The sequence below is a fragment of the Bufo gargarizans genome, chromosome 3 (genome assembly GCF_014858855.1).
Source record: "Bufo gargarizans isolate SCDJY-AF-19 chromosome 3, ASM1485885v1, whole genome shotgun sequence".
Classification (NCBI taxonomy): Eukaryota; Metazoa; Chordata; class Amphibia; order Anura; family Bufonidae; genus Bufo; species Bufo gargarizans.
In genome coordinates this window covers 56734958-56760959 of record NC_058082.1, presented here as the reverse complement: position 1 = coordinate 56760959, position 26002 = coordinate 56734958, and the positions used below count along the sequence as shown (strand labels likewise).

The 26002-nt window shown below is 44.5% G+C and overlaps 1 protein-coding gene across 1 annotated transcript in view; it reads left to right on the top strand.

The window, feature by feature from the left end:
• ASIC1 (acid sensing ion channel subunit 1) overlaps nucleotides 1–26002 on the top strand; it is a 334986-nt gene that overhangs the window by 264830 nt on the left and 44154 nt on the right. The window contains exons 7-8 of the mRNA XM_044286604.1: nucleotides 2360–2416; nucleotides 11976–12129. Coding sequence (XP_044142539.1) covers nucleotides 2360–2416; nucleotides 11976–12129 — 211 coding nt within the window. The remainder of the gene's footprint in view (nucleotides 1–2359; nucleotides 2417–11975; nucleotides 12130–26002) is intronic.

Genomic DNA, 26002 nt, shown 5'->3' with positions numbered 1-26002 from the left:
GCGCAATTGCTCATTCTTGTATTTTAGATATTTCACACTATAATAAAAAATAAAATAAAAATTTAAACCAAAAAACAGTGTTGGCTACCTCGTCCTCCTCTACTGCCGCTTCGACCTACACCGCTACGTGAAATTCACCAATTTTTGGGTGTGATATACCACTGCTCTACCTAGTAGACAGGTAAAAAAAAAAATCACTAATTTGTCTGTTACATTTTTGGGTGAAATTCACCAATTTTTGTGGGTGTGATATACCACTGCTCTACCTAGTAGACAGTTAAAAAAATGTCACTAATTTGTCTCTTACATTTTCGGGTGAAATTCACCAATTTTTGGGTGTGATATACCACTGGTATACCTAGTAGAGAGGTAAGAAAATTTCACTAATTTGTCTGTTACATATTCTGGTGAAATTCACCAATTTTTGAGTGTGATATACCACTGGTATACCTAGTAGAGAGGTAAGAAAATTTCACTAATTTGTCTGTTACATATTCGGGTGAAATTCACCAATTTTTGAGTGTGATATATCCCTGCTCTACCTAGTAGACAGGTAACATTTCACTAATTTGTCTGTTACACATTCGGGTGACATTCACAAATTTTTGGGTGTTATATACCCCGGCTGTACCTAGTACACAGGTAAAAACATTTCACTAATTTGTCTGTTACATTTTCAGGTGACATTCACCAATTTTTGGGTGTGATATACCACTGCTATACCTAGTAGACAGGTAAAAAAAAAAGTCACTAATTTGTCTGTTACATTCGTGGGTGATAGGGACCTAAATTTTAAAAAAATCGTCTGTTACAAGGTGACATTTTACCAATTTTGCCGAATACAAAACCCCTGCTCTGCATAGGTGACAGGGATCAAAATTTCTAAAATTCTTCCTTAATTTATGCGCCCCCTCCTTTCATTCAATGCTTAAACCTTAATAACTTGTCCCACATTTGTGCTTCAATAATTTGTCCCACTTTTCTGCTCGATCATATTTAATTTAAAAAAGATTAACCTCCCTTGGATGTGGTCTCTCTTTCTCACGCTCCCTCTCTGGTGTGGAACCCTGATTCGCCGATAACTGTGATCAACATGGGAGGCTCAGAAAGGAACATCGAAAGTTGATAGAGCAGATATCCCCAGTGACATTCCCTATAATTTTTTATTAATCATTCCAATAACAGGGCATCTTAAGAGTCCTGTATTTTTATTTATCGTAACTACCTCGCTAAGTCGGGAGTGGGTAATTGCCGCGCGCCCCCTTCTTTTCTTCGATTCTTCTGCTTTAATAACTTTTCCCATATTTCCGCACGATCACAATTAAATTTCATCCATTAACCTCCCTTGGATATGGTCTCTCTTTCTCACCCTCTCTCTCCGGAGTGGAACCCTGATTCACCGATAATCGTGATCAACATGGTCGGCTCAGAAAAGAACATCGAAAGTTGTTGTGCACACGCCTACACGAACTGACTGATGGGTCTCTAAATTGGGCACATGGCCTGATCTTGCCCTTTAAGCCTTAGAGGTGCTGGCCTGCCCTGCAGCCAGTGTATTGTCTGAACGTGTGTTTAGCATGACTGAAGGGGGTTATCACAGGTTATATTTCCCAATGTTTTGGGGTGTACCCTAATTTAAAAAAATAAAAATAAATTTAAAACCAAAAAGCAGTGTAGGCTACCTCCTCCTCCACCGCCGCTTCCACCTACGTATTTTATGTTTTTTAAAGTCATTTCCCTATCCACTTGCCATGCTCTTAACCACATTTTGATGCCATTTGCAGCTCTCTAGCCCTTTCCATGACATTTTTACAGCCATTTTAGTGCTCAAAAGTTCGGGTCCCCATTGACTTCAATGGGGTCAAGTTCGGGTCCTGAACTCTAACATTTTTGTGAAGTTCGGTCGAACCCGAACATCCAGGTGGCCGCTCAACTCTAATTTTGACTCAAATTTACCACTGTCATGAAGTACAATATGTGACGAGAAAACAATCTCAGAATGGCCTGTTTAAGTTAAAGCGTTTAAAAGTTATCACCACATAAAATGACACAAAAAATTGCCTGTTCACTGAGTTTTGGTAAAACTTTCCATATGTCAAAGAGACCTATCAAAAGTTTTGATTGGTTCGGGTCTGAGACTCAACACTCAGATCCCCACTAATCAAAAACTTTTGATATGTCTCTATGACATATAAAATGATTTACCAAAACTCAGTGAACCTTTAAAATGGAGAATGTGATATAATTCTTGTCATATTCTATTCTGATATTGCTGATATGAAGCTTGTGATAATGCATCCATGAATAAACGGATTATTACAATACAAAAGAGTGACTGAATGCATTCTGTATTAACCAGGAGATGCTGCCTATTGTACTCCGGAGCTGTACAAAGAATGTGCCGACCCTGCCCTAGGTAAGTCTTATTTTTCTCCTGTGATTTGCTAAATGGAATTGCTGATCATAAAAAAAAATTGTTTTCATTCACTTAAAGAGTAACTAAACCTTTGACTAAAATTTTAATATGATGTCCCTAATGCCCTAAAAAAAGTTTTTTTTTATTAATTAATTTTGTATTTTTTTGTGTTTTTTTTGACCATTCGCTGTGTGCACAAAATTCAGTTCTCTGTACAGCACTGACAGCTTAGCGGTGTACGGAGTACAGAGTGCGAAATTTATAAATGGGACCGCATAAGCAGTGAGTATGGGCAGGAGCACATATTGCTGCTCTTGCCCGTGCCCCCCGGATGTTTACTAACTCCTGGCATAGCACATGGGTACCCTGTACCCATGTTCTATGCCAGGATTAGCTGAGCGGAGCAGGCTCATGCCTGTGCCTGCTTCACTAAGCTAAGCACTGACATGCAGGACTCTTAGCTTAGCTAAGCAGGCACAGGCAGGAGCCCTCTCCGCTCAGCTAATCCTGGCATAGTACATGGTTACAGGGTACCCATGTGCTAGGCCAGGAGTTGGTAAACCTCCGGGGGGCACGGACAGGAGCAGCAATATGTGCTTCTGCCCATACTTACTGCTTATGCGGCCCCTATTCATAAACTTCACAGTCCGGACTCCGTACACCGCTGAGCTGTAAAACTTAGTGTACAGATAACTGAGTTTTAAGTGCACAGGGAATGGTGTGCTTTAGGTACGTAAAAGTCTAATACAAATACTAAATGAATTAATAAAGTATATTAGAAAAACTTCTATTAGGGCATTAGGGACATCTTATAAAAATTTTAGTCAAAGGTTTAGTTACTCTTTAAAGTAATATTCCACTTACAACATAACAGATGAAATCAAAGAGTTATTTGCAAAATAATTATACACAAATCTACAAAATGTACAGCCCAGTACTTAATGTACAAAACCTATTTCACAGATGCTGGGGAAAAAAATCTGTGGGGATTATAGGGAATGCCACTGATTTGTTGAAGAATTTAGCTGTGGATTCCACTCTTTGCACTGTACCACCTGTATAATTTGCTGTCAATTTACCGAAACAGTAGTGGATGATTTCTGCCACATCTGAACATACTTGTGTAGGCATTCTTTATACTAGCACTTTGGCTTCTGTTTATAATGGAGCCGTGATAGCCGTTCCAGATCAATGAGTCCTGAAGGACTTGGTTTCATCAGACTAGAGAATCATATTTCTCACAGTCTATGAGTCCATTAGCTGCTTTTTTGCAAACTCTTGATGGGCTTTTTATGTGTCTTACTGAGAAGAGGCTTCTTTCTGGCCATTCTGTCATAATGGCCAGATTGGTGGAGTTCTGCAGTGATGAATGAGCTTCTGGAAGTTTCTCCCATCTGCACACAGGATCTTTGGAGCTCAGTCAGAGTTACTATTGGGTTCTTGGTCACCTCTCTTACTGAGGCCCTTCTCCCTCAATTAGTTAGTTTAGTGGGGTGGCAAGCTCCAGGAAGAGTCCTGGTTGTTCCAAGCTTCATCCATTTAATTATTATGGAGGCCACTGTGCTCTTAGGGGATTTCAGTACAGCAGAAATGTACAGCAGGAATAAATTGGCCACAGCAGCCGTTTATTAACATAAATTATCTAAATAACCATAACCACTTAGTTATCAAACATAAACGTAACCATTACTTCCGGGGGAGGTCCTTAAAGCCCCAAAACTGAGTTACCCCACCGGGGTGAGCCATCTTGCCTCCAGCCGTTGCCCGACAGCTTGGAAGGACCACTGAATGGCCCCCTTTACTTCCGCCACAACTGCTCGCCCATTTAGATGCACTGCATTGGACCACCCAAAACCCCCAAGTCCCTTCTTCAGCTCCACATGTCTAACCACCACCGCCCCATTCCTGTCCATAAAACGACCTATTGCCTGTTTTACTTTAACTCTGGTCCTATTCACAGCCTCCACCCCTCCAAACTATGGGACTATGTCCGACCAAACTGTCACTAACCTGGGGAACAACGCCCACAACCTCAACATGTCGAACGTTATGTCCCTCACCAGCTCTCTAAATGGCCGTGCCGCCAAATCATTCCCACTGCATGTATCACTAACACATCAGGTGCCCTATCCTGCTCAACAAAACGGTGCACCTCTGGCAGCACCCCACTTCACACCATACCCCTGAGACCCAGCCACCTTACCACAACCGCCGATCGATCGAAACCCAGCTGCCTGGACGGCCCCCCAAAAGATGTATGAATGTCCCAATATCCACACCAGACCAGGTACTGCGCCTGTAACGAGAAAATGAAACAAAGAACAAAACTGCTACCATCTAAAAAAACTCCCAAATTCCCCCCAACTTCCTTAACTACAATCGATTCAGCCGAATATAGGACCTAAAACGAGCCGATTCCCAACGCCCAATGTGCTTTATAACCTCATCCCCTAACCCCCACCTAGCCGCCTCCCTCGCCACACCAATCCTAAAAGAATGGCTCGAATACCCTGCTTGACCCAACCCCAAACGATCTAAACACAGTGTAAAAACAGCTGAAAACCTGAAAGCGGGATAAAAAGGATCCATCGGTGTGCACCAACAACGGCAACACCCCAACTTTCACCTCTGCCCTGAAATCCTGCATGCAATGGACTGGACACATTGCACAATCCGGAATAGCAAACAAAACCACTCTCCGGCCCCTTACTTCCATATCCGTCTTTGAACTGCGCATTACGAATTCAATCCTTTCATGGAACAAATCCATGTCATGCTTCAATAACCCTCCCTTCCATCTCACCATTGGACAAACCAGCTCCCCTAAATGTAAAGCTCCAAAAAACGCCAAGGGAAAAGCTCATCTAAAAATATGCACCTCCCACGCTGAACTGCATACACCCTTTAACTGTTCCCCTAACTCCAAAAATAATGCAAAAGACACCGGCCTCCTACTATCCTCCCCTACCCTTAACCTACGCCAACCCTTCAACGTCCAAAGTCCGTCATTTTTCTCAACTTAAATCCGAAAGCCAACCCTGCTATATATCTATTCATTTTGCTCACCGACCAAACCTCATCCCTACAATGACCTACAAACATCAACAAAGAAAAGTCGAAATCATCGTTCCCAACATCCTGCCTACTACACCAATCCTCCCAATACTGCCATGCTTTCAAATATGTAGCCCGCGTAACGGGTGCCAACGAAGCCTGAATGAGGCCTGCTACGGTCCTTCCAGGAGATCCCACAAACAAGTCGGGCATGGCAGCCCGAACTCCTCCGCCTCCGGGGCCAGCTACTGAAAACACTCCCACTGTAAATGAGAGAGAGCATCAGTAATACAATTATTGATCCCCGGCACATGCACTGCCACCAACCAAGTATTGATACTTGTAGAAGCCATACCACTAATGGCGACGAGGACGACAATCCGTTTATTGCCTGAACTACCCCTAAATTATCACAGTGGAAGCGAACATTCCTATCCCGAAAAACCTTCCCCCACAACATAACCGCCACTACTGTAGGAAAGAGTTCCAACAATGCCAAATTCTTCACCCAGGCCTTTTCGGCCCAACTAGCTGGCCAACTTCAAGCACACCATTTCCCCCCCCCCCCCCCTGCAAAAAAAAACAAAAACACAACTCCCTGCCATATCAGTAAACAGCTCGAAATCAAGAGTCCATCACGTCTTCCAACTTGTCCCTAGGCAATCTACATTCCATCCTAATCGTATCAATCACTATCCCCAAGAAACTCAATTCCGTGGCCGGCCCCATTGTCTTTTCCGTCACCAAACAACTCAAACAATGTACCCAAGGTATGCAACAACAGTGCACAAACCCGCGACTCTGGAGGGCCAATACACAGAAAATCGTCCAGGTAATGAATAATAGATTCACAACCTGACGCGTCCACCACCGCCAATTCCAAAAACAAACTAAACTCAAAATATGTGCACGACAGGGAACAACCCATCTGCAGGCAACGATCCATGAAAAAAAAAAGTCCCAAAAACACCCCAACAAATGCAGACAATCCGGCTGCACTGGCAGTAACCTAAACGCCACCTCAATATTTATCTTTGCTAGTAACACTCCGCATCCACACTTTTTAACCCACGCCACTGCCGCGTCAAATGAGGTATAGACCACCGAACACAAGGCAGGGTCTTCGGAAAAGACAGGTGATGAATAAGTCGAAACTTACTAACCTCCTTCTTTGGGACTACCCCCAGTGGCGACACCCGCAAATTCACGAATGGCGGCTCCTTGCAAATGGGCCAGCCATCCGCCCTAGCATTACTTTTCTGTAAAGTTTATCTGCCACCACCTCCGAATGCTCCCTAGCCGACTGCAAGTTTCTTTTTAACAACACCGCATCCCCTGGAACGAACAGAATTTTAAATCCCACTAAAAACCCCTCCCGAAGCAATGCCGCGGACCCTTTATCCAGGTATCTACCGAGGTACGGCTCCATCTTTTCCAGACATACCGACGTCTCCCCCTTTGCTATTGATATCCCCCCTTCTTTCTACTGCCCTTAAAGCATCGTGCCGCTCCATGGGACCCCCACATACAGAGCACTCATGCTTGAACTTACATTTTGCCCCGAATTTACAGCCGCCCTCGTTAAACGAGAAACACAATCCCTTTGCGGCTGCTGTTGCGATATGGGATGAACTCCCACCTCCGGATTCCCCTTGAAAGGACTGACTCGATCTAACCAACGCAGTCACGTTCACCCACAAAGCTATATCCTTGTGGTCCCATCTCATTTTCAGAACTGTTCTTAATAGCGCAGCCAAGCTATCCCCCCATACACCCGATACGCCTCGTCAATCGCGTCCAAACAGCAAAACAGCACCGAACAACATTCTGGAGCCTTCCCCCCAATCATACTTGCCAATATCGCAAACGCCTGCAACCAATTAGAAAACGTTTGTGGTATTAACCGAAATCTTCGCTTTTCTTCATCCTCTTTTTTGCCCTCTTCCCTCCTTACCTTATCTAGGTTAAATCTTTCCAGTGGAAGCAGAGAAAGAATCTCCACATACTCCCCTTTTCAGATTCGCTCCTTCACCTTTTGTTTCAAATGAGCCCCCAACGGACCCTCAAAACATACATATACCTCCCCCTTGCCTTATCATCCAACCTCACTGTTTCTTCCACTGCGTCACCGCTGCCTGCGTTTGTACCGATGCCACGTTACTTGTCACCCCCAGTCCCGGACCCTCCGGAACACCCGCCACACCCTACGCCGGCAACAGGGATACCCCCCCATACCCCATCCCGCTAGTAAGCCCGCCAGCCCCCCCAGAAGCTGTCCCAAACCCCTACCTAAATCCATCTGGGCCCCCCACCACCTCCATTACCCGTAGCCGTCCCAATCTGCACTAAAGGTCCCCACGAAATCTCACCTGGCTGCCTGGGTGCTGTGTTCCCATCAGCCGCAGATCCTGATTCCAGATGACCGCTCCTCTGACAGTGGCAGTGCAGCGCCGGCTGGGAAGACAGAGGAGCGCGACTTCTGCCGGAGGCCTGGAGAAGAAAAGTAGCCGCCGCTCAGAACAGGTAAGTGTGTTGGGGCCTGGGAATCACTCTGTGGGCTGCCGCTGATTGATCTGAGCTGATGGGGGCTGAGTGGGGTCTGATGGGGGTCTTTGGGCTGATCTCAAGGTCTGCTGGGGGCTGACTGGGGGTCTTTGGGCTGATCTGAAGTCTGATGGTGGCTGACTGGGGGTCTTTGGGCTGATCTGAGGTCTGATGGGGGCTGAGTAGGGGTCTGATGGGGTTGTTTGGGCTGATCTGAAGTTTGATGGGGCTGAGTGGGGGTCTTTGGGCTGATCTGAAGTCTAATGGGGGTGAGTGGGGGTCTGATGGGGGTCTTTGAGCTGATCTGAGGTCTGATGGGGGTCTTTGGGCTGATCTGAGGTCTGATGGGGACTGAGTAGGGGTCTGATGGGGGTCTTTGGACTGATCTGAGATCTGATGGGGGCTGCGTGGGGGTCTGTGGGCTGATCTGAGGTCTGATGGGGGCTGAGTGGGCTGATTGCGGGCTGATTGGGGGTCTGATGGGGGGGCTGAGTGGGCTGATCTGAGGTCTGATGGGGGCTGAGTTAACTGATATGCGGTCTCTCTGCAGTGCCAGAGAGACTCACTGAGGCCAGCAGCAGCCATTTTAGTCAGATTACAGTCACTCTGCAGCGTTGGCTCTAATCTGACTGAAATGGCTGCTGCCGGCCTCAGTCTCTCTGCCACTGCTGCTCTTAGGGTGGCCAGACGTCCGGTTTTTAGACTCCTTGTCCGGCGTAAGGCCTGGACGGACGGCCAGAAGTCCCCCTTTTTTGTTGTTATGGATGATGGGACGGCGGCTCCAGCTCAGGCATGGTCACTTTAAGTACAAATGGCAGCAGGCAGGGCCTGGCAGCATGTCCGGATCACACTGTGCGCTTACGTGATGTCACAAAGTTATCAGCGCTGCAGGTCCGGCAGGAAGTTGGGAACAGAGGAGCGCGGGACCCACTGCTAGTCTGCCACTGCCCACTTGCCCAGTAGTCTGACTCTATACTACAGTCACTCACCCTACCTCGCCTCATTCTCTCTCGCTCTGCCAGACATTTCTGCCAGCCTGAGCCAGGCCCAGAAGCAGCACTCATTCAGCCAGCCAGAGCCCACACTGAGCCCAGCCATCCTCCAGCATTCAGCCTTGCCAGTTGCCACTGACTTTCAGCAGGTTGATTAAGCAGCTTTCAGCCTGAGCCAGCCCAGGTAATAGTTACTATCTGGCCTTTTATGTTCTGTATATTATTATATGTGAGCTGGCCTGGTATAAGTTATGCATCTTCTGGTATATTAAGATGTAAAACGTATACCAGCTGTACATATATAATCATATAAAGAGATACCTAGGTTATACGAGCATGCTCCATATCCCTATATACAAGAAGATGTATAACTTATACTAGCTGTACATATATAATTATTTACAGGAGATACCCAGGTTATACCAGCCTGGTCCATATCACTACATACAAGAAGATGTATAACTTATACCATTCTGCGTGCTTATAATGACATATAATGTACATACCTCCCAACTCTTGCCCCTGTCAAATCGCACAGAGGTAGAGCTTGGCAGGACAGCAGGATTGCCATCCAAAATCGGGCCAGGGACAATGGAGCTGGTCTCCTCCATGGTTGGCTCACAGGGGGCGGAGCTCCTTCCTTGCTGCTGCCTTGGTGAAGGGGGCCTGCTGCACGCTGCCTCCTGACTCGCAGCAGCCCCGTGCCTCAGGATAGCCTGCTCATGCTGGGGGGCACCTTCCTCGCCAGGGTTTGTGAAGGTACCCACCATGCCTGGTCCAGAACCCACGCCGCCTCTCCCTGCAGTATGAAGTGACCGTGTCTGGCTACATCGGGGGCTTCGTCTACATAGCGGATTCCTTCCATGTCGGAACATATGGGAGGAAACTTTCCCCGCCGCGCCCCGCCGTGAGGGGTCATCGGAAGGGCTCCGAATCCGACGCTGAGCCCGGGATGGGGGGGGGGGTGAGGGTGGACTAAAGTGCACCAGCGGCTGGGTTATAGATGGCTGAGGCGGGACAGGAGCCCCAGCCGCCCCCCCCCCCCCCCCCCCCCCGTAACAGCAGCTGCACCTGGTCCTGGACCCAGTGGGTGTCGCGAATCTCCGCCGCCACCCTCAACTCCCTGATGGCCTCTTCAAGCTGCTCCATGGCTAAGGTGAGCGCTATTTAACAACGTGCCTCAGCTCTCTAATTTCTCCTAAAATGGCTTCCTTCTTCCCCTCTTTATCCCTAAATCTCCACCACTACACTCAAACTGGCCAATCCAACCCCCCAGGGATTACCTAACCCCACTGACCTATCCCCACCCCCCGGTGTCTCTCTAAACCAAACCCCCCATCATGTGGGCTCCCCTAAGGGCTCTGCCCCCCCCCCCAGTCCGGCCATTACTTATCAGACAGAGTTCTCTCCTTTAGGTTCTGATTTCATTTCTTGTAAAGAAACCCTTGATCCACAAATCAGTACCACTCACTCATAACCGCCATACAGTTTCCTTTTATATGAGGAGTTAATTAATGCAGCTGATGCTGAATATTTCAAATAGAAGCATATTTTATTCGATCAAATGAAAAGCTCTGTAGACTAACATTGGCCTCATGTACAAAAGCATATGCATTTCAGTACTTTCATCCAATCCATCTTGTGCATCATATCATAGACTCACTGATAACTCCAATATACAGAATCTGCTGCATTCTCCTTTTTAGACTATAAAAAATTTACGTAAACCACCATAGTTTATGGTAATATGCATGGCCCCATTGAAATGTATTAGTAATGTATTAAGGATCTGTGAAATACATTCCGTGTGTGTAGAAATGAGACCCAACCATTAGTTATAAACTGGTCCAAAGCCCCAAATTGAGCGGCAGTGTATTTTCCGTCTCCTTTAATAATCTTGTTCTACAAAATTGTTTATTTTTTATTTTTATCTGGCATCTGAAAATCAGATTTTCTGTTGTTACCTGGAACATAATTATAATGGAAAGTCCTTACCTCCTCCAGCTACAGCGCAGACCTCTGTGCCACTGAAAATCTTCAGTACAAAAGAGGAAAATTATGCACTGTACCTGAACTATTTCTTGCCTCATAAAAAATACTGTTTTTGTTGCAGCTGCAAAAGGTGAACAAACCGATTTTACGAATGTCGTTGCTCTGATCCCTAGTGGTGTGGGATTTAAAAGACAAACACTCAGATGTGTTGCTTACTAATAGATGCCAGCAGCAATATTAGCTTTAGAATCAAAGATTCCACAGTTGATTTCTCCATAGTTTTGATATCTTCATATGCTAGTTATTTCTCCTTCATTAAACAGGTTGTTCGACCCGTTATTTATTTATTTATTTCTTAAAAAAAGTGTCAGAAAGGCCTAAAACAAAACAAAAAGTCATACTACACATACTCAACTGATTCCTGGCCAGTCCTGTTCTGGCATTTCCTATGTCCCCACTGCTTTTTACTACTTGGTCCCTCTCGACAGACAGGAAATATGACCACTCAGACAATACTGGCCAAGGCAATGTGTCGTAAAGGACCAGGAAATAGAGACCAGTGGGACTCTTGAAGCGTTGAAGACGGAGCAGGGTGTGGGGGAATTGGTGGGCTGAGCAAGACTTTTTTGTGGTTTTTATGAGATTCTGATCCTGAGGAAAAAAAATACCATCTGGACAACACTTGTAAAAGGATGTAAAATCCACAAGATGTGCCCTAATTGTCTGGCTGGTGAACTGGAGATTGGGCGCAAAGTTGGCCAACCACATATTTCTGCTTCTCTATCTTTATTCTATTCAGTAAGTTACAGAAAGAACAACGCTTACAATGTTGAAAGACTCCAGTTCTCCTCCTAGGTGGGGTCTCACCAATCAGACATTTTAGGCATAACTTGTGGATTTGCCAAAAATGTATTTGATGAAAAAAAAAACCTGTTAATGTGTTTTGGTTGATCTTATCATGTTCTCGACTTCCTTAGATTTCCTAGTTGAAAAGGATAACGACTACTGTGTATGTGATACTCCATGTAACATGACACGGTTTGGGAAGGAGATGTCCATGGTGAAAATCCCCAGCAAAGCTTCAGCACGCTATCTGGCTAAGAAGTACAACAAAAGCGAGCAATACATATCGTACGTATACTCCACTATATGTAAAGAATCACTGTAGTATTGTGTGTCTGGTGAATGGTGAATATGGGATGTCAAAATAGCTGGAAATGAGTGGGTGTTGGCAAGTCTTGTCGAGATTAGGGACAGATTGGCCATGGACCTTTCAGGGAAATTTCCCGGTGGGCCGATGCCCAAGGAGCCGCCTGAGTCCTCCTCACGGCCAGCCAGTGGAAGTTTTTGAAGATGTATTTTGCGCTGATGGGGCAGTATTTTGTAATGGAATGTAGTATTTGGCTGTTGGGGTAGTATAATGTGCCCCCACCTACTTGTGTTGGCCCTGCTTCCATTAATTTGGAGCCGACAACAAAACTTTGTATTTTTCCCAGGGCCACTTTAAGTTTCCAATCCGCCCCTGGTAGAGATTGCAGAGAAAACAACAGCAACTGGCCCTCCGACACAATAGAGACCTATAGTCCACCCAATGAAAGAAAGTTTATAAGAAGGTGGCATAGTGGAATTGTTAAATGCACAAATATTATGCCGCAAAGAGTTGTCAATAGAAATCCATTCTGAACATACCATGCTGTGACGGATATAGATATATTGCATATCAAACAAGCACCTACATACCAAAAATAAAGATCAATGTGGCTTCTATGGGGTCCTTGAGGACAGGATGGCCAGAACAGGTTGACTGCAAAAAGTCAATGGGTCCGCAAAAACAACAGAACACATACGGAAATGCATCCGTATGTCTTCCGTATCCGTATCCGTTTTTGCTGAACCATCTATTGAAAATGTTATGCCCAGCCCAATTTTTTCTATGTAATTAATGTATACTGTATATGCCATACGGAAAAACGGAACGGAAAAACGGAACAGAAACGGAAATGCAACACGCCAGACCTGCAGGGTATAGCGAAGTGAGGTCACGGTAAATGGGCAATCGAGGGTTGCTCACTGTATGGGAGAACCCTGGGCAGGCATGTGGCAGTGAAGGAGAGGTAGACACAGTTCCTCCGGGGCACACTCTGTATGTAGGGACCAGGCCTGATGGTGGATGAGGTGCCCTGGATGTTACGGGTATTTTGAGTGCCTGGGGCAAGGTCCCTTTAAGGTTCGTGACGCCAGTGCCTTTGACGGTGGCACACCGGTTGATAGTTGGAATAAGTGAGGTACACAGGTGGTATAGTGAACCAAACGTTGCTTTACTTAACAGTCCAACTTTGTACATGCAGATGGTGACACAGTCTCTTAGGCTACTTTCACACTAGCGTTCGATCGGATCCGTTCTGAACGGATCCGATCATAATAATGCAGACGGAGGCTCCGTTCAGTACGGATCCGTCTGCATTATTTTAGCATATAACAGCTAAGTGTGAAAATAGCCTCGTACGGATCCGTCCAGACTTTCAATGTAAAGTCAATGGGGGACGGATCCGCCTGAAGATTGAGCCACATTGTGGCATCTTCAAACGGATCCGTCCCCATTGACTTACATTGTAAGTCTGGACGGATCCGCACGGATCCGCACGCCTCCGCACGGCCAGCTGTCTGCCTGTCCGTGCGGAGGCGAGCGGAGCGGAGCGGAGGCTGAACGCCACCAGACTGATGCAGTCTGAGCGGATCCGCTCCATTCAGACTGCATCAGGGCTGGACGGCTGCGTTCGGGTCCGCTCGTGAGCCCCTTCAAACGGAACTCACGAGCGGACCGACGAACGCTAGTGTGAAAGTAGCCTTAGTTCACAGCTTTACAAGCAGGCTTATTTCACAAGATGGCAGGTATTGATTATGCAAGATACTCAGAGGGTAAATCCACAATGCACTCAGAATCTGGTTGTACCTTTCCTCAGAAATAGCGTACACTGTTCTTTCTAGAACTCCTGTCTGGCTTTCTATCCCAAGGCCCGGATGCCTAAATGGTGGCTTATATCCTTGGTAAAACTATATCTTCCTCTGGTATTAGATCCTTGCTTTACTTTCTAATGCATCTGCCCATCAGGGTTACTTATCTTTCCCTGAGATATCCTTACTTGTCTGGTGAATGACCGTGGGTTTCTCCCAGGAGGTTCTGTCCTGCTACTGGGGTGACTTCAGAGCTAACTAAGGCTCTCTTGGCTTCAGGCAGGCTAGGTCTCCTCACTAGCCTCCTGGTCATAGCTAGCAGCCAGGGCTATCAAGCTGCATGTCAGGAGGAGGCCCTCAGCATATCTCTGGCTGGTGCCTTCTAACTTCTGTCTTCTCAGACTCCTGACTCTGCACTAACTCTCCCTGTCTGGGCCTGGACATTTATACTAGGGGCTCCCTATCTCCCTCTAGTGTCTGGGATGTCTAACTACACCCAACTAGGCCTGCTATTGCATCATACAGGGGAACATTGCATATAAAAACACATTAGAACATACATTAAATGCACAATTAAATATGACATTTCTGTCCCTTGTGAGTAGGAGTAACGCGCACACCAATTGACCCTTGTGTAGTGCCCACCCCTACCTAGTGGGACACTACAGAAACACAACGGAACTCAAAAACGGAACAACGGATCCGTGAAAAACGGACCGCAAAAAACTATAAAAGCCATATGTTCGTGTGAACTAGGCCTAATACTGATGACCTATCCTCAGGATAGGTCATCAGTATAGATCAGAGGGGGTCCAACTCCTGAAACCCCTGCCGATCATCTGTTTTAAGACACCAGTCCTGTGAGCACCACAGTTGCCTCCTAGACCACTAACGTAATATTCTTCAGTCTCATGGCCAAGGCACCACTCAGTCCTGTTCAAGTGAGTGGGGCTGAGCTGTAATACCAAGCACAGTTGTAATCCCATGGATGGCACTGGGCTTGGTAAGCTGTGGGGAAGCAGTGGTGCTCACTAGAGCACCATAGCCTCTTCAGACAGTTGATTATGGGGGTGCTGTGAGTCAAACCCCACAATGACCTACCCTGAGGACAGGTCATCTACAGGTAAAACTCGAAAAATTTGAATATCGTGCAAAGTTCACTTATTTTAGTAATGCAACTTAAAAGGTGACACTAACATATGAGATAGACTCATTACATGCAAAGCGTGATATTTCAAGCCTTTATTTGTTATAATTTGGATGATTATGGGTTGCAGCTTATAAAACCACAAAGTCTCAATTTTGAGGTCCCCTTTGCTCAGAGGGTATGGATTAATTAGCTGACTAGAGTGTGACACTTTGAGCCTAGAATATTGAACCTTTTCACAAAATTCTAATTTTAACCTGCATTAATGCAATTCCTTTTAATTTGCATTACTGAAATAAATAGACTTTTGCACAATATTCTAATTTTTCCAGTTTCACCTGTATATCAAACTCTCGAAAAACAACAACACACCTTTAAATTAATGATTGGTAAGAACCTGTGGAGGTCCTACAATCTTATTGTAGGGAATTAGCACAAAAGGGATGGAGCCAAGTAAGCATCTAGCACCTGGAGCAATGGCTATTGTGGTGTTAACCAGAAGCTGAAGGTGGCTATATTTTAATCATTGATTTGGTCTCGCCTCACCTCTACATACAGTACCCCACAACATGAGATAACAGTGGTATCGACTTCACTGGTGTTTAGCTAGTGGCCCCAGGGCTTTTTACATAGCACAGGACATTCAAGCTGAAAAAAATTGCTGCCACTAATGTCTCTGCAGAAATTGATAGACTTTGAATAGTGGTAAATTAAGAGTGACCATTTCGTAAACCTGTGCTGTGGCATTTAATAGATAAGTCTTGTGCTGAAATACCATTCGTACTTCTCAATTTGCTTTCCGGCTCTCAGGACATATGACAGGCTCATTTTATTTGCCTAACAAACTCTTCAGAACAATTTTTGCAGCATAATATAAGTATCTCTCGAAACACGAAGACCACGCTAATGGCCACTTGGGAATGAAGCCTTTTGTCAAGGAAGGCAGTCTAACCACTTCAGAACATAACCGGAATAACCCTGTCTAGACTTTAGTAGAACTACTAAAGTTCAGCAGAGGGATTATTCTCCAATGTGTGGATCTTAAAATTGATTGACATGTTTTAATTAATGATCTTGCAGAGCTTCATGTACAGATTGGCACTTTTCATGTCCAGCTGGAACAGAATAAACCCCTTTTCTGTATAAGACTGAAAAAAGCAGTTCATTATGAACCTGGCACCAAAGATTCATCTTATAGGAGATTTCATCCGTCTGTTGACAATATGCCACTCAAAGTACAGAGTTACTGCATGGTCGGCGCTGAATATTAATTCCCCATGAATAACATATTGTGAATTAATAAACCATTGCATATGAAAGAACCAGGTCTACTCTGGGCGGCAGGAATAGCCCTTCAATCAGCTATGCTGTTACACTCTACAAAATGGAAAGTAGGCATTGGATTGTTCCTGTGCTTTTATTGTTGGCAGATGTGAATTGCTGGTAGCATAATAAAGCCTCAATTTTGTTAAGTAAATCCATAAATCATTCATCTGTCAGATAAATAGCATGGGCATAGACGGCGTACAGGAGCTCTCTTTATTGCATGTTTTATTAAACTGTGGAAATGTGAGAAAGCCATAAAAAAAGAAGATATTGTATAATTAGATCTGGATACCTTCCATTTTAAACAAAAAACTCAAATCCAGCTGAACGATACCATTATCCATGTGTCAGTGTGCATTCAAGCTGTGCTACTCCATTTCTTTAATACCGAGCACCAATCTTCTGATGGGATTCAGGTCAACAGAAGTCTAAAACAATCTTCCACCCGCCTGAATCCCGATAGTGAGAGTCAAAGCGGAAGCAGAGTCAAAGGTTGTCACATCTATAGGAGCGGACTTCAGAAGAGACTGTATTGAAAAAGCAGAGAATCACACATTAATCAACTACGTATCAGATTTGATCAACATGGTGACCCCTGTGTGGTTTTATAAAACGCATTCTAATGAGTGGCGGGATGCTCCTCTGACAGTGGCTTATCTCCTGCGGAAACAAAGGATCGGGTATATTGAAATCCAACATGTCTGATTCTTTCTTTCTCTTAACACTTGCCATCAGAAGAGAGTGCAGACAGCTCCATGTACACATCACATAGTCCAAAAGTCTTGCAGAGATTGACAAATTGGATCCTCCGTTAGAGGCCACCTACTTTTCAGAACAGGAGCTGCAGCAATCCAGTTTTACAGGGCAATGGTGAGAGATAGTGTTGATCGAGCACCAAAGTGCTCCGGGGCTTGAGTAGAACACCTCAGGATGCTCTACCGAGCACCCGAGCACAATGGAAGTCAATGGGAGAACCCGAGTATTAAACCAGGCACCCCCTGCTCTGTAGAGGGGAGGGAGTCTGGTTCACCTGAAAAGATCAGAAATTGATGACAACACCACTGAAATGGTTCATTAAAGGCATGGGGAGGATGTCTGGATGCATCTCGGACTCCCAGGTCGCTGCTGGGAAGGATGTTGTCCGAGTAGTACGCTACTTTTACAGACTGACAATAATACGCACAAAACCAAAGATAAAATCGATTTTAGAGGAAAAATTGTTAGGAAACATTCTTTCCTGTATATTTACTTTCATATAAAGTGCAATTACTGCCAAAAATTACAAGTAAGAGGCACTCTGATACAACCTGTATATCACATAAAGGAGGGCCTCATTCACATTGTGGTACAATTGTTTAGGTAGTGGTACTCCTACACTCATAAAGCCTATGCACTAAGTGAAAGGGCTGCCAAAAATTACAAGGAACCGGCACTCCAATACACCATTTATTACACATAAAGGAGGGCATTATACACACCCTTGAAAAATTATGATTGATGGCCTGCTGGTGACCCTCTAAAACATTAGGAAAGAGTGCCTGCTGCTGATCTGACCATCTAAAACATTAGGGGTGAGGGTCTGATGCTGGGACATGAAGCTAGGTATCGTGGATGACTGTGTTTCTTGTGCTCTGGCAGCAGGCACAGTTTCACCGCGCACAGGGCCACGGCCTCTGAGTGCTCCATCAGCAGCACGGCCACTTCCTCACTCCTTACTGCTCGCCTTCATCATATTAAATGGTATATATGCTTGCAAGTATGTCACACGTACAGTAGCGCAGTTTTTTAAAGTGTATGCGCAAATAAATTACACAGAATGTCACAGATATTTGGGATGCGGAAACGTTATACAGGAGAGGTACCACAGGTAATGGCGCTGCTGTCAACAGCGGCTAAGAAAAAATTACAGTCATTGTCACAGATATTTGGGATGTGGAAATGTTATACAGGAGATGTAGCGCAGGTAATGTCACTGTCCGCAGCGTCGACGGAAAAAGTACACTGGATGTTACAGATATTTTTAGGCTGTGCAAACGTCACACAGGAGATGTAGCGCAGGTAATGTAACTGTCCGCAGCAGACATCATCTACTGCAAAACTACACTGGATGTTACAGATATTTTTAGGATGCGCAAACGTTATACAGGAGATATAGTGCAGGTAATGTAACTGTCCGCAGCGTCTACGGAAAAAGTACACTGGATATCACAGATATTTTTGGGATGCACAAATGTTATACAGGAGATGTAGCGCAGGTAATGTAACTGTCCGCAGCGGACACCGTCTATGGAAAAAGTATACTGGATGTCATTGATATTTTTAGTATGCGCACACATTAAACAGCGCAGATAATGTCGCTGTCTTCAGCGTCTATGGAAAAAGTACACTGGATGCCACAGATATTTTTTGGATGAGCAAACGGTATACAGGAGATGTAGCGCAGGTAATGTATCTGTCCGCAGTGGACACTGTCTACAGAAAAAGTACACTGGATGTCACAGATATTAGTATGCGCAATCGTTATACAGGAGATGTAGCGCAGGTAATGTAACTGTCCGCAGCGTCTACAGAAAAAGTACACTGGATGTCACAGAAATTTTTAGGGTGCGCAGCAAACGTTATAAAAGATGTAGTGCAAGTAATGTATCTGTCCGCAGCGGACACCGTCTACGGAAAAACTATTCTGGATTTCACAGATATTTTAAGTGTGCACACACGTCAAACAGGAGATGTAGCGCAGATAATGTCGATGTCTGTAGCTTCTACTGGAAAAGTACACTGGATGTCACAGATATTTTTAGTATGCGCACACGTTAAACAGAAGATGTAACGCAGATAATGTCCCTGTCCACACTGTCTACGAAAAAAGTACACTGGATGTCACAGATATTTTTAGTATGCGCACACGTTAAACAGTAGATGTAGCGCAGAAAATGTTGCTGTCCGCAGCATATACGGAAAAACTGAATGGCTCTTCAAGACACGGATACATTGCACAGGACACACACTTAGGCCTAGTACACACGATCGGTTTTTTGGTGAGTGTACGGAACCATTCATTTCAATGGTTCCGCATTAAAAACGGAATGTGTGCCGTAAGCATTCCGTTTCCGTATTTCCATTTTTCCGTTCCGTTGAAAGATGGAACATGTCCTATTATTGCCCGCAAATCACGTTCCGTGGCTCCATTCAAGTCAATGGGTCCGCAAAAAAAGGGGAACACATACGGAAATGCATCCGTATGTCTTCCGTATCGCTTTAATAATAAATAATAATCCGTTCCGTTTTTTGCGGAACCATCTATTGAAAATGTTATGCCCAGCCCAATTTGTAATGTAATTACTGTATACTGTATATGCCATACTGAAAAATGGAACTCAAAAACAGAACAACGGATCTGTGAAAAATGGACTGCAAATAACTATAAAACCCATACGTTCGTGTGAACTAGGCCCGTACACGCGCAAAAAAACGATCGTGTGAACTAGGCCTTAGTAGAATTGTCCATGGAGCACATGTTTAAATGGGGATGAACAGTAAAGAAGGAAAACAGTAAATATTAGTTAGAATTAGACCCTGTCTGCTGTAGTTGGAGGGCTAGATAGAATCAAGCCAACAAGACACAAGGAAAATCTATTAAACCTTAGTTTCTTGCTCCTTGTCTTACATTCAGGTTCTTTAAACTCCCCTTATTCACAAGCCCACTTAGTAAAGGAAGCACAGGTAGAACGAACTTAGATGTGGATCCAAGACTTGTGAACTTACATGGATCCATGATATAGCTAAAGCTGGCCATACACTTTATAAAGCTGGCAGATGAATGCGTGTTTGGCCAACAGTTATTCCTTCTGGCCGTCACATACACAGATTCAGCCAAAAGTGCGCGTGTTTTTCAATTGGGAGAAGGGACCTCTGGCAGAAGCTTATCTTCCGCAGGAACAAAAGATCAGCATGTTAAAATTCAATAAGCCTGATCCCTTACAACCCCATATACATTAGATCGCCAGCTGGTGCTGCCAAAAAAAAGGTTTGGCCAAGTTTAATTTAATGTGTGTGGGCATCCTTACAGGGGAAAATCACAATCAGCAGACTTTCATATAATGGACAACCCCTTCAGTATGTAAAGCGCATGAAGAGTAGAGGGCAACAGGATTTTTTGGATGGCACAAAAATTAACGTGGGCAGAGGCATGTAAATTCTTTGAAGAAAAGCAAATTTTTGCTGTAAAACATACTACACATAGTCACTCCACAGGACTTGAACTGTTGCATATCAGATATTCCTGCGGTATACAGTCTGTGCAATAATATGAAGGCATATCACTCTTTTTGGTTACAGTCTCTTAAAGGCATAGTACATAAACGTAGTGGTTTCACTTTTGTAATCCAGATGCACAATAAGCATGTTGGTGCTCACATAGAGGCACTCTCTCTTTAACTATTTACAGTCCTGATAAGAGTCCATATATACTCTAGTTTCACCAGATCCAGGGTAGTGGTCGGGCCTCTAGTGCTTTTGCTTGGGGTCTCCTCTCTACTTGCTTGGGGTCTCCTCTCTACTCTTTTGCTTGGGGTCTCCTCTCTACTTGCAAGTCTCCAATTGTGAGACTTGCCTGAGTTTTACTTCTCCCCCTGCTCTAGGGTTCACAAGTGCTGACTCACTGACCAGGGCATTAGCTATTTTGCCCGGCAACATTAGCTCTACTGCCTTTTCTCTCAGCGACCCAGGTTCTGGCACATTGGTCACTTTAGTCCTTGCTGGACATCAGTCATCGTGGCATGTGACTACACCTGTAGGAAAGAGGACTCCAACTCCTTAAATCCAATGGCTCATGAGCCATGGCTCATAAGGCATGGTCAGTGGCCTTTTTCTCTAGGCCATTTCCACTCCTGCCCGTGGGAGGCACGTGATGTTTCAGCTCTACTGCACCACTAAAGTCACATTCGTACAAGGGTGATGTTTGTAAAAGGCATCACCTTCTCCCTCTGTACAGAAAGCTCATCATTTACCAGCAGGGAGCATGGGTGCACAGCATTCGGCTCCCAGTGCACTGACTGAAAGATGGTGCCCAGTGGATGCTTTATACGGCTTCACTTACTATGCCCCTCAAAGCAATAGAGCACAACCACTCTCATCAGCAAGTCAGCAAGGGAGCTGTCTCTCTTCTCTACATTGCTCTCAGCCCAAAACAGTGGAGAGCTTATCTTGCATGGTACCATGGTGTCACCTAACAGCTGAAAGTGCTACATTGGGGTCAGCATCTATTCTCCAGTGCAGGAGTGGCAATGGTGGTTTAAAAAGGCCACACAGCAGCACAACTAGTTCATCCAAAAAGGCTGCATCTCTTTTAAGGTGGGAGACCCCCATCCTGAAAGTAAGCAAAAGAAACTGCAAAACAAAGAAAATCTGAATTAAATGCAAAAAAACAAGTCTGTACAGTTTAATCAAATGTATTAAAGATCACACAATGCAGTTTATAGCACAGCAGAGTCCTTGGAAACAGAATAGCTCTGGATTGGCTTCAATACACGCAGCCAAGTGTCCCTGGAAATTATTTTAAAATAGCAGCTATGATATCTGAAGAAGCTGGAATGTCTGCCATGTATTTTTCAGTAACTAAACGTAGATATTTCTCTGTAGACGGCGTGTGACATGGTTACATAAAATTCTGCATTGGAGAAAATGTGTCTTCAGCTATATCGGAAATGGTAAATCAGTGTGGCTGGTCAGATGTTCGCTGATATGCTGTAAGCATGCAGACGGAGGAAAAGGTCAGCTAGCTATTTCCTTTAAAGCATATTTTCATCTATTCAGCCTCACTACACTTTTAATCAGATATTGAAGTAGCGATTAAATGCAGAGAGAGGGGAAGTGTATAAATCATGTGCAAAACAACTGAGTCCCATATTTGATCCCTACTCTCATCATCCACAGTACAGATTTGGAAATTGTAGGGTCACAGTTATTGGCCCATGTGACCTATACTCATAGCTTAGGATGTGGGTTTAGGGATATTCATCCATGACATACGTGATCGGACTCCATGGCGTTGTTCCACTTCAATTAACAGACATTGGGTTCAAGAATTCGGTTAGAAAACCGGGATACGTCCTCAATTTCAGATCAGTGGGATAAGACATGCAGCACCCCCACCAGTTAGCTGTTCTCTGCAGAATCTGGCGCTCAAAGTAAAATATTGAAAAGAGCCATAAATGTAGCTCCGTTCAAACTGTAGCGGCCGTTCCGGGTTACAGTCCCATTCAAGTGAATGGGAGCTGAGCTGCCGTAAGCCAGCATGTCCACTGCACTTGGAACAAAGCTGGCTCTGTTTAAAGCGTTATATCTGGCATCTGTAAGGAACAGCTGATTGGTGTGGGTGCTATGTGTCATATACCCATCAATCTGACATTAAAGGCCTATCAATCATTAACCTGAAAAAACTCCTTTAAGGCTCCCTACCAGTTCTAAGTGTTACGGGGTAGCAGTAATTTCAGAAGGCCTGTGAAGGGGGTAGCATGGAGGATACGAGTGTTGGTACTGGCTATGACGGTGATAGGTGTACCCACGGTAGCAGTCCTCAGTCTGGGGCTCCCTGGGACACACATTGAGGGGAGGATGCACTCTTTCTTCCCTCAGGGCACTCCTTGGGCTTTTGGGTGCTCCTGCCTGGTGGTGGCTGGTGTGCCCTTGATGTTGGATGGATGAGTAGTAGGGTGTAAGGCAAGAGGGCAAGAGACAGGGGCCAGCAGATGGTGGAGGCAATGACCAGGCAAGCTTGGTTAATTTAAATAAAGTCTTTCTTTAATGAGTAGATGATGAGGGTTTCAGTATAAATACAAGCAGCAGGCACAGTTCACAGATATTGCACAAAGTAGACTTTTCCTTAAGACTGCATATAGGAGGTGGCAATGATGGTAGTAGTACTCCCTGAGTCTCTCTCTAGATACACTATGCAATCTTTCCAAATAACCACAGGCATGCAATCACTCTCAATATACTTTCTGCAGTTTCCAGTTACAGGGTGCCATCCTAGATTGGATGGCCAGTTCGCCTCAGAAGTGTAACTGGTGCCAGAAGTAATTCCCCCTTTCCACATGCAGTAAATACAGCGGCCAAATGGGGAGGCAGAAAGAACAGGAGTGGTGGCTGCAGCAATGATGGTGGTTTGAGTGTTTGTGGTGTCTCTGATGAGACACTGCATAAAATCTATTGTCATAAATGTATTTAGCTTACTCTCTCAGTGCAGCACAGCCTGTAAAATGGTTCTCAACCTTCTGTAAAGTTTTCTTTCTGTCAGTTTTCCACTCTCAGGAATGATGTTTTCCTGGATATGGCCTCTCCTTAGGTCCAATTAGCAGCAGTACAACTCAAACAGGTCTTGTCCATATTAGGCTACTTTCACATTTGCAGTATCTTGACCGGATTATAGTTAATGGGGCCGGCGGGCATTCCAGTTGCATTCAGCAGTGCCAGATCTGGAGAATTCCGACAGGCTGTTCTCTGCCAGAACAGCCTGCCAGAATTGCTGTTGCAGGTGTGAAATTAGTCTTATGCTTGCTGGAAACTCTTCACTCTACAAGCCAGAATAACTACTTCCTTCCCATATATATCAGCTTTTGGGATACACAGTACACAGATCTTCATCACAGTAAACATTTTGTAGTGGTGAACCTGAGCATTAGCCCTTTAACAGTGAATCACATTAGTAACTCTTCAGCAGTGAACCACTGGGTTACTGCATAATATTTTCCCTGGGTCTCAGTATCTCTGTGTGCTGCCATATGTTTGTATGTAAAAAAGACTGCTGTGCTCTATTGGATGTCATATAGAGTTTCCCTCCATAGAAGTAATGGAGACCTTTAAAATCACATCTGAGTATACTTTATCTGTGGCAAGGGCAATGGCAAGCAGGACTAGTTTTGAAGTGTAAAATACTTCAGAGCACCACATGGAACTCATATGAATGTACACAGAACTCATAGTGTACCCACAAGGAAACATATGGTCATAAATACAGCGCTATTCAGAACAGAGTGCCATCTGGTACCATTCACTCATAGTAAAGGGTACATACGGACTTATAGACAAAACTCAAAACACTAGGAGAACTTTTGATCTGGGAAACTCCAAGATGCCTGCAGATTTCAAATAGTTGCCAGTGCTTCTGGACAAAGATGAAACAAACTGGGTATAGAATACAGCGCCAATTGATGCAACTATTGTTCCTTTCCTGTCAATTAAAGTCAGTCTATCTGCTCTGTAAATCCATGGATTGAATATGTGATTGATGGCAGCTTCACATCAGGGATAATGGATGGACTTCTACATGTGATGCCAGTACTGGCATTTTATTTATCACTCTTGGATTGAATGAGCTTTGCATACATGAAAGAAAAAAAAAGGCCTTTGTAGAATTTGCTTTCCCTTTTACTTTTAATCACCTTTAGTACAGGATACATAATATATATTAGGATGTAATATCTAATTACAGATAGTGGGGCAGATTTACTAATCCTGTCCAAGATATAGACAGTCATTCTAAGTGTATGTCCACAAGGAGTGGCCATGCCGCAGTTGGGATGCAGCTGCCTGTGGCTGATTTACCACCGCCATCCAAGACATAGCTGCATTATATTAAAGGGGTTATCCAGTAATTCACATAGATGATCTATTCCCCACAGTGTGCAGTATATAGTATAACACTGTACAGTATACCACAGTATACGGTATACAGTATACCACCCCACAGTATATACTACCCCAAAGTATGCAGCATACAGTATAGCACCCACAGTATATAGTACCCCACTGTATGCAGTACAGTATAACACTCCACAGTCTACATTATATACTATAACACTCCACAGTATATAGTTCCCCACAGTATGCAGTATACAGAATAACACCCCTCAGTATATAGTAACCCACAGTATGCAGTATACAGTATAACACCCCACAGTATATAGTACCCCACAGTATACAGCATACAGTATAGCACCCCACAGTATATAGTACCCCACAGTATGCAATATACAGTATAACACCCCACAGTATATAGTACCCTACAGTATGCAGCATACAGTATAGCATCCCACAGTATATAGTACCCCACAGTATGCAGTATACAGTATAGCACCCCACAGTATATAGTACCCCACAGTATACAGCATACAGTATAGCACCCCACAGTATATAGTACCCCACAGTATGCAGTATAACACTCCACAGTCTAAATTATATACTATAACACTCCACAGTATACAAAATATAGTATACAACAGTATACCACCCAACAGTATATATTTCCCCACAGTATGCAGTATACAGTATAACACCCCACAGTATATAGTACTCTACAGTATGCAGCATACAGTATAGCAACCCATAGTATATAGTACCCCACAGTATGCAGTATACAGTATAGCACCCCACAGTATATAGTACCCTACAGTATACAGTATAACACCCCACAGTATATAGTATCCTACAGTATGCAGTATACAGTATAGCACCCCACAGTATATAGTACCCCACAGTATACAGCATACAGTATAGCACCCCACAGTATATAGTACC